This window comes from Ochlerotatus camptorhynchus, unplaced genomic scaffold (genome assembly GCF_037179485.1).
Source record: "Ochlerotatus camptorhynchus isolate MF236.1 unplaced genomic scaffold, CSIRO-AGI_Acam_v1.1 ptg000516l, whole genome shotgun sequence".
Taxonomy (NCBI): domain Eukaryota; kingdom Metazoa; phylum Arthropoda; class Insecta; order Diptera; family Culicidae; genus Ochlerotatus; species Ochlerotatus camptorhynchus.
In genome coordinates this window covers 584,421-606,573 of record NW_027041000.1, presented here as the reverse complement: position 1 = coordinate 606,573, position 22,153 = coordinate 584,421, and the positions used below count along the sequence as shown (strand labels likewise).

Sequence of the window (22,153 nt, the reverse complement as noted above, 5' to 3'; positions counted from 1 at the left end):
TTACCTTCATATTGCTCAAAAGGCATGTTCTAGTGCTCTTTTGTGACGTATATATTGCTCAAACAGCTGTTTTCAGTCCTCTTTTGATTTTGTTTAATGGTACCTTTTTCAATGAGACCCACATTCGTCAATCTTCTTTATCGACATCGCCTTTGTTAGCCGAGACACAGTATCATTACTTATCGCTGTCTTGAAAATACCATATGGAAATTGATCTGGGTTATTGGCTCATAAACTTTCAATATAAAGGAATATTTCCTGAATATCATTGGATTTTTTTCTATTTTATGAAATGACATTTTAGATTTATTTATCGTGGTTATTCAATATGACATTCCTCATTTTGCCACTTTTATGGGAAAATATGTTCAACTGCAGGTGACGTAGGTGAGTTATTTAGTGCTCAAATCTCCTAATATAGTGGAGATTCATCCTTATTTAATTGAGCGTATTCTATTTACTGTTGCCCTTTTTGCCGTTTTCACCGCTCACATTCAAACTATTACAAGAAGCTTTTTATTTGTTTATTGCCCTTTTCTTCATTTCTATTGCAACTTTTTTTTTGTTTATTGGTGCACCCCTGTAGTATTAAGTGGCTTATTTGAGATTTTTTATTGCTTGTGCTTTGTTAATTAGGGTACGTATATATTTTAGTCTTTATTAAATTAGACTAAAGAGATATCATAATCATCAAATGAACTTAAATAAGAAACTTCAGAAAGTATAATAACATTATTAGAGATAAGTAGATTAACAAAAAAATCAGGGTCCACTTAGAGAGGCAACTAACATTTTTGCAGAATAAATCTTCCTATTCTTCAATAACAAAACGCAAGCAGACCAATAGCATTAAGCAGATTAACAAGGAGAGGAATAGTTTAGGTATTAAGTAAAATTAGAGGTATGTGACAATTAATAACTTTAAAAGTTTTGTGAGCAGTGATGGAAAAGTTCGCAAAAAATCACTCTGGCTCGCGAATTTTTCCCTTGGAGAACTTCGTGAAATATCGTGAACTTTTCACACTTTTGTGAGTACTGTTTTCCCATGAGTTTATTGTTCTCGATTACTTTATTATTTTCTCAATACGCGAAATCTCTTGTATATGCGGTTTAAGCATTTGAGTTAACTTATTTCTTTGTGTTCAAGTACTTACTATTTGCGAATTGAGATATTTTCACTTTTTTGGTCAAACTACCAAATCTTAACATGTGATATGATTGTTGTGGATGAACTATTTTAAGAAAATGATTTGAGGACTATTTTTATGGTGAGCGAAAATCTATAGCAAAAGGTTGAAAGACAAATGGTCGAATAACAAAAAGTGGAAAGTATAGAAAGTCAAAAGAGCAGAGGTTGATAGAATGTACGTTTTCCTGAGAAGAGTATATTAAACACATATTTATTTTTGATTATATCAATCAGCATGTTCTGCATAGGTACATACAAACTTTAAAAAAAAAATAATTAGAGGCTGTTCATAAACATCGTAGACCGAGTTGGTTGGAAATGCTATCGAACATGAAGCTTTAGTGTGATCATTTATTATATGGAGAAAGGTATGAAGAGGGTAGATTGATAGTTCCACTAGAGTACGGTTTCCGAATTTTCCAGTGGAGTGAAATGATAAGAAACGATACTTACACTTGCTTATGGGGTTTTCCTTTACGAATGAACAGTTGAAATTATTTCATCAATACTAAAACAAAGTTATCAAATAAAGTTCGTAGGCCCTAATTAGGAACACGTCTCAAAATGACGTCCCTATTGTTCGGTCCATAGTTATAAAGCGCAAATCTACAATGAGAGTGAAAAGTGTGATATTGATTTATTAGGCAGGGTGCCTTCCATTCATTTTGGCTAAAAAAAAGTTTTATAAAATTATGGAATAATAAGATATTATAATAATATTTTGTTTGCGTGAGCAACAAGAAAAGATTGTGGAGTTTGTGTTTGACACATAATACCAGCCAATGTTGCTGCATGAGAGTCGCAATAAGCGATTTTGTCATTTATCTCACCCACTCTTCGCTCTTCACTCTTCGCGAAGAGGCGATCAGAAAAATGCTCATTGTGGCTCTGTCAAAGCTAAATTTGCAGGTTTTATGTATCAAACACAAACTTTAAAATCTTTTCTTGTTCCTTACACATACAAAATACCATCATAATATCTTATTATTCCATAATTTCCTAAAACATTTTTTTAGTCAAAATGAATGGAAGGCACCCTGTTATTAGGCTTGCATGTCATCTCAGTGTAGATTTTCGTTAGTGCAATAATACGACAAGATCATGGCGCCTAGCAATCGAAAAGTATGAAAATTTCTCTCACATTTTTCTATAAAAAAAGAACATAGCATATGTGGAATTAATTTTGCATTGCGATTGTGTATATTCAGTAACCCTACGTGGAAGCTGTCACTATAGCTAATGACTTTAGACTATTTGAATCGCTTTGAATATTCCCCGTTGCTGAGGCCTTGACGATGGCCTTGTCGAGTAGATCATATTAGCTGTACAATCACATTCAAACTACATAATCGTTGGTCTGTTCCGTAGTTATTCAGAATATTTATAGTAAATCATTAATTTGGCATGATTTAGTTTGATTAATACAATCCAGAATGTCAATAAAACAACAATGTAGGTACCACACGGCATTAAGGCCAAACTCCGGAATGAAGGAACATACCGAAACTGTCCATGATTAAAAGAAAAAAAAAAACTTGAAAAAATTTGCGATCCAGCCGAATATGAGTGATTTAAAATTTAAACTTTTCCTTGTTTTGTTCGTTAAGGTTAAGGTGCAATGGTACTTCTTCATCTTTTTACTGGCTATGGCGTGCTTACACGAGCTTTCGCTTTCTTTCAACTTGGAGTTTTGGAAGCATTCCCACAGTTATTAATTGCGAGCTTTCTGTGCCAACCTATGCATGAATTTGTATATTGTGAGGTAAGCAAAATGTTAGTCTATGCCCGGGGAAGTCGGGAACAATTCTAACCTGAAGGATGTTTTAGATCGAACCGGGAATCAAACCCGCCATCTCTAGTTTGGTAATACCATGGCTATACTGACTAAGCTATCTGAGGGTGCAAGGGTTTGTTGGTATCAGTGTTGGCAAAATCACAATTCAATTGATATTTTTCCGCTCTCATGCGCTCGCAATATCACGCGTGATATTGGAGCACAATATCTAGCTTGATATTGATTTTACAAGCTCCTTTGATATTGCGAGACTATTCACAACGAGCAAAAATCAAGCTGAGAGTTGACTCGACACAAAAATAATTCCATTGCACATCGTTTTCTTAGAAAGAGAAAGCATAGTTTTCTATCTCTTTTTAATCTTCACCGATGGCAGACGCGAAGGGACTGGTGCAAGCCAGTATGGAAGTTTCGGTTGCATTCGGGTATAAAGCAAAAATCATTAAACTCAATCTCACCACAGTTTGGTGAGATTTGCAGTTGGTGAGTTTTGTTAGCTTGATATTCCGAGCTGTGATATCACAGCTCGCAAAATCAACCGCAGTTGTTTCCTTGTTGATTTTTGTCTCAAGATCGCGTTGGTGAGATTTGATTGTTTGATATTTTCCCAACACTGACTGGTATTATTTTCATCCATGAAAAAGAAGCCTTCTTGACCAGCGGAAAAAAAAAACTATTTAAAAAGCTTTGAGAAGCATAACGCCATTAAACTTGTAAGAAGAATACCAGTCACTGCTTTTTTTCAGAGAAATGTCTAACTCTCTTAAAGTGTATTACTGAGAACGCAGCAGCAGCAGCATACCAAGAAGACATTCCATCAACATTTCGGATATTTCAATTGTCGTCTCCATGCAGCCATTCTAAACACGTTCCCTAAGATTGCCCCAAGGCAGAACAAGTTGCCCTCGTCCCTATTTCCCGCAATTTCCGCAACCTTCTAGCTCAGTCAAAACGCTTCATAACAGCAAAGCACAGAAAGAAACGGAATTTGAAAATTGAAGGAAATAAACAGCAGCATAGGATGAGTCGTTTCCACAGATTTTCTAATTGACTTCGGCAAAGATTTTGCACATCCTGTTGTGGCCACGAGGCATCCCTTCCCCTAAGAAACGTAACCGGTGCGGAGATAGAGGGATACCCATCGGAGAGTGACACCACAGCGAAATGGACCACCGCACAGCATCCCTAGCCGAGTTCTTTTGATCTGTGCTTCCACCAGCACAGCACCTGAGGGCATATCACAAAGATGTCAAGTCTTCTGTTCGTCGTCGTCGTCGTCATCATCGTCATCATCACCGTCCGTCGACATTGCAGTTGTGGGCTTCAAGTGATCTGCCCCGTCAACAGACAGAAAATTGTTAGAATGAACGACACTCTCCAGGAATTGTTCAATTTGCTAAAGCGGACGTGGCAATTTGTGACGGCTGCAGAACGGAAACGCAGCAACAAAAACGCCTAGAGCCGTCATCATCGACCGAAAAGTAGTATCCCACTCACTGCTGCCACGCTGCGAGATGCCAACGACAGACAGCCTTAGGAGCTGATGCTGGGCGAACAAAAAAAAAATACGGCGATGTGGAAGCGAAAATTTGAAAAGGAAAAAGGAAGCTAGACCTGCCGGTGATGGCTATTTTTCTCCATCTCTGTAGCTACACAAGCTTCAATGTTCGCGTTCGGGCTCGGTGAGGCAGCAACTTTGGGATATACCTACCGCTGAGAAACGATTCCAGCTGCTCATCTCCTGGCTCGTTCAAATGGCCAACACTACCGAATGAGCAACAATGCCCGAATGCTGGGCTGCTCAATTTTTAAAGCTTTTGTGGGAAAATGAACTCATCTTCAGACTGCCAAGCAGCCGTCGGGGGAAAATTGCAGCATCAATTTACACATCGTCTGGCAATTGTAACAATTTGCAAATTAAAATTTTATTTCCTCCCTGGTGCAACACCAACGCGTGCTATTAAATCTCGCAATATGATACATCGACAATTACGCATATTAATCATATTCCAGAATGATTCACTCTCGTGTTTCTTCGGCCATAATTCATTCCAGTTCGCTGCACCCGAACGCAGTCAAAACGTACACCTGTTTGCATCCAGCCGTCCCAAACAAAAAAAAAACGCATTTTACATACAGAACAACCCAGGTGAGTAATCCACCGAACAGTTCATTCTAGATCAAAGTTGGTTACTGGAACACGAAAATATCCCCTACATCGCTTTCCCGCCTAGCACCAACAACGTAAAAAAAAAGTCCGTTGCTGACTCCCATTTTCCGTGTTCAGCGGCATAAATTAAACTCATGTTAATTACAGTTCACGTAGGTAAAGTCCCCGCCGTATCTCTTGAGCAACCTACCGTCGCGTCGTCGACACAACAACGCCGTGACGGACGACGAGACGAATAAAAAGGGAAAACTGCCCGTGTCACGTCATGCGGAACTTCCGCTTTCGTTGTTGTTTTTAGGATAAAAACGAACTTTTCCTCCTGCCATTCTGCCTACTCCATGCCGTGCTTCCAGTTGAGAACATTTCGTAACGGCTTCACCAGCAGCAAAGGAACCCTCTTTTGCATGTGCACTGACTTCGACCGACCGAGGATCAAGGCTAATTAAACTTTACCTAGGTCCTGCAAAATCGTTAATTTTCAGGATCGTGTGCGAGGACATAAATAATACGCTACCAATGTGCTAAAAAGCTCTAAAAAGCAATGTACCATCATCATCTGAAAGAATGGCTCGCTGAATGACGCACAGGGCTTCCTGAAAATAAGTCCCCGCGACACGCACGGCCTATGCTGGAAAAGGTCATGAAGCCTGACTGTAATATTTTTTTGATAACAAGTGGGATGCTATAGAGATGTGGCATAAATTATTCTCCACTCACTCGATTTAATGGTCGCTCATATTTTGCAGTTATTTGCAATTTAAATCTCCTCGTGCAAGCTGGTTTTCAGTGGATCGTCAAAAAATAATGGATTTATTAAATCATCGTAAAGTGTGCTGCGCGTTGATGAATACGAGACTAAAAGAAGTAGAAGTTTGATGCAAAATTATGCAAACAAACTTGCTTCCACAGGAGGAATGAATGAATCGGAATCTTCCAAATGTTATTGATAAGTTTCAAAGCTTGAAAAACCGGTAATCTTCAGGGACTTTTCATTCACCTGGAAATACTTGGAATTCCCTGGGAATTTTATCATTACTTCCGGAAATGTTTAATTCTCTTACCATGCCGATTTTTAAGGAAACTGTCTACCGTTTGCATGATAATGTTTGCACCATCGTACAAATAAGGTTCCCGTTTCACCTGTGCATACAATGCCTTGGTTTTCTTTGCATGCACGTAACCTATAGCTCATACCGTAGTAGGCTGTGTATAAAAGGAAATGATTTACTTAGTTTGACAGTTGCACCATGACGAAGTCGCAAAAAGATATTTCAATCGCCGTGGGAGTGTCCCGGTGGACCGTCAAAAGGGTTTTAGACCGATAAAAGAAAGGACAACTATCCGTGAAGGTAGCCACAGGTCTTCCGAGGTCAGCTCGGGTTCCGAGGGTTATCGCTGCTATCAAAAGGAAGATTCGGGTGAATCCAGTGCGTTCAATAAGGAAAATGGCAAAGGAACACGGGATCAGTGACTTTACGGCACGGAAGATCGCAAAGGAAGATTGCGGGGTGAAGTCGAGGGCACGGAAAAAACTCACATGATTACCAACCGCATCCGGAAGCTACGAGTCGAACGATGCAAGAAAACCTTGAACTTCCTTAAGTGAAAAAATCCGGTAATCCTGTTCACCGACAAGAGCATGTTTACCGTCGATCCCGTATCAAATTCCAGAACCGACCGGTATATTAGTTCTCTTCCGGTAAAAGACGTGGCTGACGAGCACAAGAACGTGTATCTGACCAAGCGTCCTGCTGGCGTTATGGTGTTTGGATTGGTGGCTTCCGATGGCACAAAAATGGACCCGGTGTTCATCCCAGAAGGCAACAAGGTCAACACGGAGGTCTACATCGGGATTTTAAGTAAGTATGTTCTTCCGTGGATCAAAGAACAGTACGGTCCGAAGCCAAATGTTGTATTTCAACAAGATGGGGCTCCGTGCCACACCTCGAACCGCACTCAGAAGTGGTTGCAGGAACATCTCCCGTTCTGGGCGAAGGATATGTGGCTGCCATCCAGCCACGATCTTAATCCGCTGGATTACTCAATATGGCGCGTCATGATGGCCAAGGCCTGTTCTAAACGCCATCCGAGTACACTCAAGTCTTTTTTACACGTTTTTTTGCTACGCGGTTTTTTATTACACGGTTTTTTTACACGGTTTTTCGCCCAGCCCACCGTAGTCGCCAGATTTTTGCAGTAGATCTACATTTCTTAACTTACAAACCTTCTGCAATGATACTTAATGATTCACTTATTTTCTACAGTGATTCAATAATTTCCGAGCTAAATCCAATCTTTTCAAAATTGGTTTAAAATTTTTAGAAGTGAGACCAAATGAGGTGACACTTTTCAAAGCAGATTCTAAACTGAGTCTGAACTTTTTTGAAGCGAGTTCAAATTTTCGAATAAGTCATCAATATTTTTCTAACTGAGTCTTTACTTCTCTGTAATGTTATTCAATCCTTTTTAAAGTTGTCAAAACATTCCTGACGTGAATCAACATATTCCGAATCCAATCTTTAAAGAATTGGTTTCGCATTTTCTGAAGTGAGACAATATTAGCTGATTAATCCTTTTCCTAAATGAATCCAAGGTTTCCTGCATTGATTCAAGTTTTTCCGAACTGAAACCAAACTAGACAGAACGGGTTTGATATTTTCCTGAGTGAGCTCCAGATTTTTGTTAACTGCTTTGGCATTTGGCAAGGACACAATCTTGCTTAGTGAAAGTGTAGAAAGTTTTCCGAAGTGAACCGACAATTTTTTGAGCTTAAATTTTCCAAATGGTGTCCAACCTTTTCTGAAGTGGTTCAAAACCTTCCTTAGGGAGTCCAAACTTTTCTGTTGAGTGATTGAATTATATTGAATGTTAGTCTGAGCTTTCCTGAAGTGATTTACCTAACTTTTAACGTAGATTCCCGAGCAAAGTCTGAGATCAAATTGAAATCTAAATTTGATGTTGTGATTTTGCTGATAATGATTGCTCAGGTTGCTGTCGTTTTGGTCGTTTTAACGGTTAAAATATCAAAATCTTCCTGTGACATCACATTGAAAACTATTTCTGCTATCAGTGAGAGCAAACTGAAAACTCAATTTGATATCAATTTTTCCTGTTGATAACAAAACAAGTATTCAATTTGATGTTATGCTAAGGCAATGAAAACAAACTCGCAACAACATATTTTTGAAGAGCAAATGTACAGCAAAATAAAAACAAAATACAATAGACCTTCGTGTGTTCATACCTGATGGTAGATTTTTTTAAAGCAAGCACAAATGTTGAGAAATCTGGGTTTATATCCACAAAAGTACGTATTTTTATAGAAATATGGGTTTCTTGATCAGCCAAGTTGGATTTTGGCTCCATCCTTTGAAAAACAGGTTTGGATGTTATGGAATAGACTATTTTGAGTTCATACGTGATGGTAGATTTTTTTGAAGCCAGGTTGGATTTCGGTTCAATCTGTTGAAATTTGTGCTTGGATTTTATAGAATGGAACTTGCTGAATACCGGAAGGATGAACCTGGTTAATATTCATAAAAGAAGATATTTTCATAGAAAATTAATTTTTCTGTTTTTCCGAACTGAATTTTGGATTCTATCTTTGAAAAATAGGCTTGTTTATAACTCGAGTGTTACACATAATAAAGTCAACATTTGTGGCATTAGTGTTGGCTTCAAAGAAGTTTAAGGCTAAAGCGAAGACTAAAAAAAATGTTAGCGTTTGAAATATGCGGTTTAGATATAATGTAAAACGAATTTTGAATGTTTTTTTTTTGGGTTTATTTTTTATCCCACCTCCCTCGACTGGTACGAGCATCGAGTGACAAAAGAAAAACTTGTGATTTGTTCCGGTCTTATTAGAACTTGCCGTGAATTCCAGAAGCGTGTGGAGGCCGTAATTGCAGCAAGTGCAAACTCGATCGATGATTAACATAGTTTAAGACTTTGAGAAACATCCCCCCTTTGAATAAATACAAAATTCGGAAACGAAATTTTTGAGAATTTTTATTTAATTTTGACATTACTCAATGGTGTAAATATTATCACGCATAGGGTACCTTAAAAAATCTCCGAAATTTCAAAACATTTTATTTTCTTCATCTTCAAATACAAAATATATTTTGAAAACTCCTAGCGTTGAAGTGGTGTTTTTTAGACTTTGTTATATGAATATTTTTTCAGATGTTGAAATTGTCAAAAAAATCCTAGGGTTTAGAAAACATGGAGAATTTTTCAAGAATCTGGATCGAAGATAGATACATCCGAATGTTTTTTTTTGCGTGGTTAACTAGTTGTGGGAAACATATTTTTCTATGAGTGGATTCTGATATTTGAAAACCAGTTGCATTCAAGCTGGGCTGTGGAGTCGGAGTCGGACACATTTGGGCTAAAAGGAGGTGGAGTCGAAGTCGAATAAATATACCGATTCCGACAATTCTGAAAAATAAATTTTGGCTAGGACGTTATGTTTGGCTCTTGGCTCATGTAAAATCCTTTGTGATTTTTTTTTCATTAAAAACAAGAATTTTTTTTCAGTTTTCTGTCCTTTTTACATTTTTTTTACGTAGGACTACGTCTTTAATTATAATGTGGATCACATTACAAAAACCAAAATTCTGACATGTAACGAGAAAAGCAGCGGTAATAACAACGCTTGCCAAATCGTTTTCTTCGTCAATTTCTTTCGAGCAACGGACGGATAAGCGTCGGACACGACGTATGAGTGGAACACCACGCATCGCACCAATACGATGACGACGACTAATGCACCCACATCGACCGGAGGACACAACAATCCAATTAAATGCTGGTCGGAACACGTCTTGCAACTAGGAACGTTCTGCCGAAAAATACTCCTAAAAGGAGGGGTCTAATTAGCTATTCTGCAAGTATAAAACAGACTGAAATTCAGTGAACGTGATCAGTTGAAATTCCATTAGCTGTGGAAACAGTCGTCACAACTAATTTGAAAGACCAAAAAGTGGATGCGGACATCCTAATGAGAAGCATTACCAACGGCAACGACATCCTTTGAACGTTTCACAGCTGAGTTAGACTACAAAGATCACCTGCGTAATGCTGCTGCCAGGAAAGCCTACTGAGCATGCTGTCTCTGGAGAAACCCAAGTACACCAGTTTGTTCGATTCGATCCAAAATGGCAATTTCCATTTGTGACGGAGATGGTCACCAAACATTTGGTAGGACGTTGTAGCACCCGGACATCGGAGGCTCTCTGAGTAGCTTCACCATCTTTCGGACGTTCCACTGCAGTCGTTCCGTTAGGCTGACTACAAAATTGATCATCTGCAACATTTCAGCATATTTGTTCCGTCCACTAGCGGTCCTACGTCAAGCTTTCGCCCCTAGGCACAGACCCTTCTACTTTTTATTTGTCAACATCAACAGACTCGATATGGTCCCAATGATTTTTAACTTAAAAGTTAAAACTACAAAACATTAAAACATGAGCGATTTACATTTCTAGAGAAGAATGAAAAGAAACGTCTCCGAAGTGTTTGTCGTGGCAGGTGACAATCGAATACTGATGAAACTCGTTAAATACTCGCTGCAGTCCGCCTATACGTTGATTGCATAGTTTATCCTATATAGTGGCATTCTCATTGTTACGAAGCATTTGGGGTTGGACGTTAATATTTACTGCGGTCTCAGTACCATTGTTGTAGTTTGGTCTCCAAACCACAGAACAATATTCTAGAATGGAACGTACCAGGGAGCAATAAAACGACTTGAGGCAATGGATGTTGTAGGAATTCTTAACTGTTCTGAAGATAAAACCCATTGTCATTAAAGACTTGTCTACGACGTATGAGATGTGGTGCTTGTATGTAAGTTGAGAGTCCAGGATGACACCTAGATCTTTTACATGGCTCGCAGTTCAATAGTGATGTCCCGGAGAGCATAGCTGGTTCTTTCTTTCGAGTAAATGTGATGACTGAACACTTCGCAAGATTCACCGTCATTCGGTTCAAATGGTGCCAGCTGGCAAATGCTTCAAACTAACGTTGGAGAAAAATTAGTCTACTAAATTTTCTACCTTATTTGACTCTTATTCCTCTTCGACCCTACCCCAGGTAATCCTTCTTGGATATCGATTTAGAAAATTCCTTATAGTAGTCTGCTTGGAAGACTATTTGGATTAAAAAAATTACTGTCGCCATGGTGCCTTTACGCAAAAGAAAAGGGCAATCTCTTGATCCTTCAACTGATGAAATTAATTTGAGCAACCAATTTGATTTGCTGACGGATGATGAGAATGATCCATCATCGAGGAAACATTCTAGTAAACTTTCCCGGCCAAGAAGGAAAAGATTCCCCCGTTTGTGATATCCACTTCCGATTCCGATTTTGAACTTCGTGAAAGTTAAGCTTTCACTACACATTGGACGTCGGGGTGAATGCCGTGTTTTGGCTGAAACCTTGGACGGATTTAAATGTCTTCTCAAGTATCTTACTGAGAAGCAGCACACATTTTTTACTTACGACACCAAAACTGAACGTGTGTTCAAGGTTGTCATGAAAGGACTGCCCTGTGGTGAATCCCTGGATCAGATCAAAGATGAACTGGCAAAATTACTTGGAGTTGTGCCACTCCAAGTAATCAAAATGAAAATGAAATCCCATCCTGGCGATTCGTGCAACGGGATTTCTGATGATTTTTAGTTAGTGTTTCTTCAAATGTCTAGTATAAGAATTTAATTCCTTGGTCTTTAGTCTCTCTTTATTAGTTTTTGTTTGTCTTCCCGAGCAAAGTACAGCATCAAAATGACAGCAAATTGAAATCTAGTTTTGATATCAACATCAAACTGAAATCATAATTTGATTTCAGTTTAGGCAATTAACAAATTTGATACCTAAGTTTGTTTTCATTGTGCTGTACATTTGCTCTCGAGAAATATGTTGTTGCGGGTTTGTTTTCATTGCCTTAGCATAACATCAAATTGAATACTTGTTTTGCTATCAACAGGAAAAATGGATATCAAATTTGGTTTTCAGTTTGCTCTCACTGATAGCAGAAATAGTTTTCAATGTGATGTCACAGGAAGATTTTTTTGCTCTCAATTTTGATATTTTAACCGTTAAAACGACCAAAACGACAGCAACCAGAGTAATCATTATCAGCGAAATCACAACATCAAATTTAGATTTCAATTTGATCTCAGACTTTGCTCGGGTTGTCCCCCCGTCTCGATGAGTCTCATCGTCGCCCACTGGTCACCCACCGTAGCCGGTCGAACTCCAGACGAAACTAGAACCGCACTACCATTCATACTGGCGACAACGCTCTGATGAGACAACGAAACCTTACCCCCAAGCTCCTCCTCTTCTGATCCTATCCTTCGACAATGTACCACTCTAACCTCGAGTAAGCCGCGAGTACTCGGCCCAACTCCTACTATACATAGAATTAAGTGAATTTTGTTACAAACAAAGAACAATGAATTATCGGCTCCGTAAAGCTAACGCGATTGAGCCTTCCAAATAAACATACTAGTTAAAAAAAAAGTTAGTTCACTTCAAGTCTAGTGAACTGAACAACCTTAAGGCCTTGGAAGATGCTAGCCTTATGCTCCATGTCCGAGAGAAGTGGAAACACTTAAGGAAGACTGGAGGAAATTTCCAAAATCGCACCCAGTGCCGTAAGTGCCAGGGATGGGGTCCCGGAACAAAAAATTGCTACATGTCAGCTAAATGCATGAATTGTGGTGATTCTTCTCATGTAAAGGACGACTGTCCTGTGAAGGAAGATCCTAAGAAATTTAAATGTTCAAATTGTGGTGAAAACCACGAATCCAATTTTTGGGAATTGAAGACTCGCAAAGCGATCCTACAATCTCGTTCTAAGCGACAGGTAGGAAACGTTCCACGTTTCCGACCAGGTACAACCCAAGTAACACACATCTGTCACACAAAGTTTCAGCAACTTGATTGTGACTAAAATGAGCTCTATTGCAGTTATCTCAACCGGTTTGTGACAAGAGTGCTACTAGGGAAATTCCTCTGCTGTTAACAATGGTCAGCGAGGAACAAATTCTACATTCGTACCCATAGGTACAAATATCACCCCTGCTTGAAATTCTTCATCTATGCTTGCTCCCCTCGCTGCTAACAATATCGTCATGACAATGTTCAGCGAGTAAATGGAGCTACCTATGCTGCTATTGCAGCGGGTAAAAATCAAAATACTAGCCAACGTAATTCTACCGGGAATTTTGAAAATTTTGACTTAGGAAGCATTACTGCTCTTAAAATGGAGTTTTTACAGAAATCATTAATTGACATGATTACTGATATGCTAAAAACTAGCTCCATGTTTGATGCTATTCAAACTGGAGTAAAAATTACGAACAGTATTATCATGATGGATTTACAATCATTAAATATTTTAAATTGGAATGCGCGATCTCTTAAAGATAATGAAGACGAGCTATTAAACTTTTTGAGGGAACATAAAGTGCATATTGCCGTTATAACTGAAACGTTCCTTAAACCTGACCATAATGTTAAGAGGGACGCAAATTATTTCATTTATAGAAATGATCGTCTTGATTGACCCTGTGGTGGCGTTGCCATCATTGTTCATAGACGAATCAAATCGAATTTTTTATTCATTTGAAACCAAAGTTTCTGTTGAAACAAAATTTGGACAACTTACGTTTATAGCTGCCTATTTGCCATTCCAATGCGAAAGCCAGCAAAAGAATTTTCTCAAGGGTGACCTTCAGAAACTTACTCGTCATAGGTCTAAATTCTTTATTATTGGTGATTTTAATGCAAAACACCGCTCATGGAATAATGCTCAAAGCAATTCCAATGGTAATATTCCATTTGATGATTGTTCTGCAGGTTATTACACTTTTCAATATCCAAACAGCCCAACATGCTTTTCTTCAGCAAGAAATCCCTCGACTATTGATTTGGTCTTAACTGATTCATGTCAACTTTGAAGCCAATTGGTTACCCATGCTGACTTCGGTTCTGATCACCTTCCAGTAACTTTTGGAATATCTCAAGAAATACTTTCAGCATTCGATAGTGTTTGGCATGAAGTTTTGATTGCTAAATTTCCACTCTTTATTATGATATTACTTCAAAATTATTTAACCAACAAAACTCTGCTGGTAAATTATCCAAATTCCAAATCTGATCGACTACCTGTTAGAGCAGGAGTTCCTCAGGGTGGCATTCTTGGGCCTATGTTGTATAACATTTTCACTTCGGACCTCCCTGATTTGCCTCAGGGTTGCCACAAATCTTTGTTCGCTGATGACATAGGCATTTCCGCTAAAGGAAGAGGACTTCGTGTTATTTGCAGCAGACTGCAGAAAAGTTTAGATATTTTCTCTTCTTATTTACAAAAATGGAAGATTTCTCCCAACGCTTCCAAACTTCAACTTATAATATTTCGACATAAGCCTAGAGCGTCGTTTTTGAAACACATAGTCACTATGAACGGAGTTCCAATTTCCTGGTCAAACCAAGTGAAATATCTTGGATTAATACTTGACCAAAAATTAACTTTTAAAGATCACATTGAGGGCATTCAAGCCAAATGTAATAAATATATAAAATGTTTGTATCCTCTTATAAACAGGAAATCCAAACTTTGCCTGACGAATAAACTTCTAATATTTAAACAAGTTTTTAGACCCGCCATGCTTTACGCTGTGCCAATATGGTCTAGTTGTTGCACTACCAGGAAAAAAGCACTTCAAAAGATTAAGAACAAAGTTCTGAAGATGATTTTTAAGTTGCCTCCCTGGTACAGTATTACCAAGGTACATCGAAATTTGAATGTTGAGACTTTATAACAAATATCCAACAAAATCATTTATAATTTTAGGCAAAAATTATTCGCTTATTTTGACTATAGTTTTTTAGGATGTATAGTGAACAAGAATCGGCGACGCTGTAAATTTAATTCGGTTGTGCCTTATCAAATAAATTAATAAGAAAAACAAAAACACCTCCTAGTAACATTGCAAGTTTTATCGAGGTTTTAACGCATTCTACAAGCCTACGTCATGATCTTCATAAAACCCAAATTGTTACTTGGGACTTGGGCTTTCAAAATAAATGCATTAAATGTCCGAATCAACGAGAACCGTTGGGTATTCGGTGCATCACAGTACCCGCTAAAGACCATTGTGATGAGACATCAGATCTGGATTGACCATCAGAGTGCTTTGCCTTTTTTTCGCCGCACCGAATGCAAAGTAAAGAGATGGCTCATAGGATTTTCATTATCCTCAGTTCCTGAGATAATCGCAACGCATCCTTATTCATTCTCGCAGCCACAGACGTTTGCAGATGTTTTTGTTTCTCACCCTCGATCCTTAACGAAGTTTATTGCCCGTCCCGATGGTAAAGCCCCATCAGCCAGCCGCGAAGATAGGGGCTGGTGAAGTGAGCAGTATTTTTTTCCTGTTTCTGCTCGTTACTCGCTGTTTATGGGCTTTTCATTTTTCTCACACTTTGCGTATTTTTTCGACATCCTTTCAGTTCCCAATCGCTTTTCAATCGCATCTTATGTGAACCTGCAGTCGCCGCCTCCACCGATCACGACGACGACGAGGAGGCAGACCTCCTGTTTCGTTCCAATCCGATGGTTGTACTTATTTCTCATATTTATTCTCCCACCAGCTAGGGCAGCCTGTTCCATTGCGTCCTATTCTTACCGTGGAACACCCAGTGGGGATACACGTGAAACGGAAGTGAGCCAGACAAAGAAATGGGATTTCGGAGAAATGGCTCTAATGTTGGCCTATGCATCGAAAGATTGGGCCTATCGATAAAAATATCCTGTTTAGGATGATAGTTAAACATTGTCAGAAAATGACTTCCTTCGAAACATATGTGTGGGTCCAATATTAGGGACACTTGGGTCGACATTAGGGGCGTTAACCCTATCTTTATTAAATTTGCAATATTTATTCGAGAACCTTTCCGGTCGGACTTTGATTTGAATCCCAACGAGAGGGAAAATGCAAACGAGGACTTTGCTCCGCTCCGTAACCTACATAAATATACAAATTTACCCTGGCTGACGAAGGATGAGTCCGCTTTCTTTCAAGCACTTTGTGTAGGTATCCGTATTTGCATGCATTCTACGTGAATATTGCTGAGATGCAGAGCAAACCCAACCAGAAGAGAGTTCTGGCAAATAAATGCGAGGGATAAAACAGCATTCCTTATGAATGGTAGGAGATGTACTACCATCGAGAAGGATGAAGCAACATAAAAACTCCCACCCCTCGCTCTCCGGGGCGAGGTTGAGAGGGGAAGTACGGTTGGAATAAAATCGTTCGATGAAATTGTTCGATCTGTTGCTCTGATTGGCATCGATCCGAACGAAATTGCAATGTAGGTATCTACGTTCGTATGCGGTGGGTTGGGATTCGTTTGCATTACGGGCATGATGGTACGATAATCGCAAAGCTGGAGCAAAGCTTGTTTTACATGTAATAATATTTTATTGCTAGAATTGAGCCATATTAGATAGCAAACAATCATCGTTCGCAATATCGACTGAAGGGTTTATTATACCATTAACATAAATGTTTGATGCCGCCCCCATCTCATCACTGTTAAACCCTACTGATTTTACAATTGGATAGGTCAATTTAAGTCAAACTAGAACTTAACGCTTTAAAGATACTTATCGTTATGGAGCTATACCAATACTTTGATTGGAGGGAATGCCATTGGGAACCATTTTAAATAATTTCAGCCAATTAAATACGGCGAAGTTAAGGGGGAAGTATGATATCCAAAGCTATCACCATTGTTTGCAGGGAATGTTCATGGACGTTTCAGGAAAATTTGAAGATTTTCGAAAACCTATTTTGAGATCTTTCAAGTAAGCTTAAAGTACAAAGAAGATTGTTTTCCAGTGTTTAATGTGATACTGGTCTAGTTATTGGCGTAATTAAAAAATTCAGCAAATCCAGTAATCCTGCAATTTGATTAAATGTTTGAGCATTGTAATTCATCTGAAATTTGTTCCATAATGTTTCTTGTTGTAAATGCAACGACGGGATATGGAAGCTCTATTCCTTGGTAATGGTAAAGTGTTCAGATCGAATACTGACGTGAGAGCAGCCATGGAAGCCATAAGATCATCCCATTTAACCCGCCAAAAACAGCTGGCGCTTCAGCGATAAGCTTCCGTTCATTTAATTTCCGTGTTCTTCGAAACAGCAACACCATTCGCTTATCGCATCCAAAGGATCTGCCGCAACAAGCAGTTGGTGCTCTTTAATCCTGCACTCAGTCATTCTGCTTCTCCGCCGGACGCAATGTTTCATCCTCCCGCATTTCGAATCCCGTGTGCGCTTCCGATAAATAATTTAGTATCGCGCTTCCGTTCCAAAAACTTTTCCACTTGGTGGCCTTGCTCATTCATCGTCGTTGGAGCGCCTCCAGTCCGAGAATAAGGGGCGTGCCCTACTGCCAGAGAAGTGCTTTTTTTCCACCACCACCACGCACCAAGTCAGAACGTTTCCGGTCGAGTTGTGGCCTGCTCATTCGATCGAAATGGTGATTTCATTAGGGTGAAAGTTCAGCGAGCAACGTGTTTACGAGTTAGATTTGGTGGGACTCGCAGGCTTGGCTGCAGATAGTAGACAGACTGGACAGAACCGTAATCAAACCACCATACTATAGGGGGAGAGAGGTTGATATTCGAGGAGCAGATGGGAATTGAGTGCCCACGAAGATGATTTATTATTTACGGACAAGATAAGTGGCTAGTGCGGTTAGTTTGGGGCTTTTGCGGCTAAGACTCTAGGGGAATAGCACTTTCCCCACACCAGGCTGATACAGGTGATGCATTGCAGTTTATCTCGCAGGGATTGCAGCAATGGGGATTAAAGGATTGCTGCATCGGGAATAGTATAAACGAATTGAAAACAAGCAAATTGCAAATCTGTGTGATTTTCACTTCCCAGTCAATTTAAATTTTCTTAAAGTTCAATCAACCACAGCTCTCGAGCACGCTTCAATGTACCATAACTAATTTAATTACTTTTTTTCCTTCTACCACTCTTCCACAGAACTCGAAATCACATCTACCGCACACCATCGATTTTGTCGAACCGGAAGCGGACCATAGGATGCGCCATCATCGCTTCTTCCGCCAGCAGCTGCACGAACTGGAGGTCAAGCAGACGGCTATGAAGCGGCAGCTGAACGACATCTTCAACCATCGAATGGCCGACCGATTGCGGAGCCTTGAAATCGAACAGCGTCGATTGGCTAATGCCAATTTCAACATTAGCCGGCAGGTAGCCAGTTTAGATAAGCTGCACGGATCGATGCTGGAGCTGCTGGAGGATGTCGAGGGGATTCAGAACAAGTTTGAAAAAACGTTACCGGATATTAAGCGGGAGATTTCGAAGGTTGAGTTCAACGCGGCACAGATTTCCTCCGAGCAAGGTCTACTTCGGGAGGAAGGACACAATATTGCCAAGAGCATCCAGGCGATGGCCGTCAGTGTGAGCACACTTCAGGAGGAACGGGAAAACGTTCGAAAATTCGAAGAGCAGATACAGGTGATGAAGAGCGATTTGGATAAGATTAAGTCAGCGGCAATGCTGCACAAGGAGATGGCCCATAACCGGCTGGAGAAGGTAAGTGATTTATTGGATTCGATGGTGACGAATGTGAGGGCGAGTACATTGAACGGCGATGGATTATTCATGACTTTGTCGGAGTTTTCTGAACGAAGGCTGACTGTGCCAAACTAGACGGTTGTCGGGCATCTGTGCTTCAAGCTATAATTAAATTGAATGTCAGTGTTGATTTATAGAGAAAAAAAAGCTTTAATTGAATCAGGTGAATTGAAGTTTGACTGATGCGTTTAGTTAATGTGGCATATCTACAAATATCTCTAGGGGGGGGAGGATGCTTAAATTTCCGATGGCTGTAGGACAAATCTTTCTCTATAATTTGGAAGTTATTCCATATAAATACTAAAACACGAGAAAGAGAGATCCGTTCTACAGTCATAGGTTAATTGCATTCGGTGACAACAATATGTGAAAAATCATAACCACAGCGTGAAGTTGTTCACTGTGCAGACTGAATACAAACAAAAAGCAGCTCCATTCACTTCATTTAACGTAGGACTACGTCTATGGTTTCTATATGGGGGTACACTTTGTGAAAACCGAAAATGGACAAGTAGCAAAAAAATAAAGATTTTGAACGTTAATAACTCAGCTGCCCCTGGACTAATTACAATAATTAATCAGATATATTTCCACACATCTGTTAAATTTAAGACTTTATCATATTTTTTTTAAATGTCAGTATTGAATATTGCACGAATGTGCAACTGTTGCTTTGACAATTAAAACTATCACTGATTGCCTGCGAAAACTGATTTCCCTAACACAGGTTTCAAAGTTAAATTCCATCCGGTCTCACCAAACGGTATTTATTCACTCACCGCGTGGTGAGTGGTGGTCATTCTCTGCTTGAACGTCAAGCAGTACAGTTCGGTCTTTGCTCGCTCTGTCGAGTTGTTCTAAAGTTTCTAGTTTGTTCCAAACATTCAGTTTAATCGCGTCGTCAGTAGTGTCGGTCGCTTCGTGTGATGGGAAGACAGCGCTCCCGGAGCAGGCTCCGAGAGAAAACAGAGAAGAAGAACAGCGGTGAGGGTAGCTTGAGTGTACCTATTTCGAATAGGTACGCTACTCTTCCCACCGATGTAGGGAATCCCACCTCAGCCACGGTGAAGCGGTCTAAGAAGAGGAAGAAAAATCAAGGCCAGTCCGATGGTGCGAGTGGACGGGACGATGCCACCGCGACGAACGTCAGCGTCATTGGTGATTTCGGCGACGCCGTCGACAACGAAGCTGCTGCCAGCCCGAATGCAGCAAAATTGAAGCTTCCTCCACTGGTGGTGAAGCAAGTCCCACTCAACACGCTGATTGGCGATCTTTCATCGCTGGGCGTTGCAGCTGAGTTTAAGCTCGGCAGGATCGGCACCAAGGTGATGCTCCGAACCAAAGCGGAGTACGAAGTGGCCGTGAAATATCTGAAGGATACCAAGGCGGAATTCTTCACGCACGACATCCCCGGTGAGAAGCCCTTCAAGGTAGTCATCAGGGGTCTACCAAACTTCGACCCCAAGATGGTCGAAGCTGAAATCAACCGGTACAAGCTTGCCCCAATCGCTGTCTTCCGAATGACAAGGAGAGACGAAAACGTGAAGACGTACCCGGATTGCCTCTTCCTGGTGCACTTCCAGAAAGGGACGGTGACGCTCAATGCGCTACAAGCCATCCGATCGATCTGCTCCATCATCGTTCGGTGGGAGCCATACCGTGGCGGCCATCGTGACGTAACGCAGTGTATGAGGTGCCTCAATTTTGGACACGGTACCCGCAACTGCAACATCAAGCCACGCTGCAGCAACTGCGCTCAAGAACACGCCACTTCCAACTGCCCTGCGGATGGAGCCGTGGCGATAAAATGCGCTAACTGTGGTGGTGCACATCAAGGTTCCGACAGACAGTGCTCCAAACGCGAGGACTTCAAACGCATCCGAAAGCAGGCGTCAAGCAACAATCAACCAGGACGCAAGAAGGACAAAACCCCAGCATTCAGGACGGAGGATTTTCCGCCTCTTCGTGCTCCCCAGCAAAGGCAAGCGAATTCGTGGGTGCAACCCGCCCCCCCTCAAGAAGTTTCCGGTGATTCTGCTGGTCAAAGCTCTCCATCCCCCCCTGGATTCTGGAGACAACCAACAGCGCAAAACAACAACCCCGATCTGTTCTCAGCGGATGAACTGATGGAAATTTTCGTCAACATGTCCGGTGCTCTTCGTAAGTGCCGCAATAAGCCCGAACAGATCCAAGTGCTCGGTAAGTTCATCATCCAGTATGGCGTCTAAACCGCTAACTATCGTCACCTGGAATGCTTGCTCTGTAAGAGCAAAAAAGATTGAGCTTGCCGACTTCCTCCGCAAGCACAGCATCGACGTGGGCCTTCTAACCGAGACCCATCTAAAGTCCGGCGACAGCTTCTGGTTGCCTGACCACAACACTATCCGGCTTGATCGCACCAGCTCCAGGGGGGGTGGTGTTGCGGTCGTCGTCAAGAAAGGAATAAAATACCACACTCTGTCCCATATCCGCACCTCTATCATCGAGGCCCTTGGTGTGGAGGTGGAGTCGTCGACTGGATACGTCCAGTTCATCGCCGTCTACTGCCCTCGACAGTGTGCCGCCAGCAGTGGACTAGCGGCTAAATTCAAGAAGGACCTGACCACCATCACCCGTACCGGTTCCCGCTTCGTAGTTGGAGGAGATCTGAATGCTCGCCATGAGGCCTGGCGGAACTACCAGCAGAACCAGAACGGTCGTCTCCTGTTCGACCACTCACAGCATGGGCTGTATTCCGTTTGGTTTTCGGATGAACCAACATTCATCTCACCGGCGGGCAACCCATCGACGCTAGACCTGTTCCTGACAAATATCGGCTTGTCCAAGCCGGTAGCCTTGAACGAACTCAACTCCGACCACCAACCGGTGGTGGCTGAACTGGGCTGCAACGTGGCTCTTGCTTGAAGCCTGTGCAAGGACTATCATCGCGTAAACTGGGCCCAGTTGGGACGCTTGGTAGACAGGCACATCATCGACAACCCGCCGCTTGACACCGTGGAGGACATCGACCGAGCGTTGGAGGGACTCCACCAAGCCATAACCGTGGCTGACGAGGCGTGCGTCCGACGAGTTCCTGTGAGGGGTAAGTTTATTGCCATTGATTCCCACACCCAACTTTTGATTCGCCTGAGAAATGTTCGTAGACGCCAGTTTCAGAGGACTGGAGATCTGGGCAAAAAACGTGAAATGGCTGATCTGAACAGACAGATTGCTTCCAGAATGGACTCACTCCGAAATGAAAGTTTCGGGCGTGTTGTCCAGAATCTGGACGACCGCTCCAGACCATTCTGGAAGGTAGCCAAGG

At 41.0% G+C, this 22,153-nt stretch overlaps 1 protein-coding gene across 1 annotated transcript in view; it reads left to right on the top strand.

Annotated features, from left to right (window-relative positions):
• sca (scabrous) overlaps nt 1-22,153 on the top strand; it is a 157,515-nt gene that overhangs the window by 98,787 nt on the left and 36,575 nt on the right. Inside the window, exon 3 of the mRNA XM_065236011.1 lies at nt 18,232-18,807. Within this exon, the coding sequence (XP_065092083.1) occupies nt 18,232-18,807 (576 nt within the window). The remainder of the gene's footprint in view (nt 1-18,231; nt 18,808-22,153) is intronic.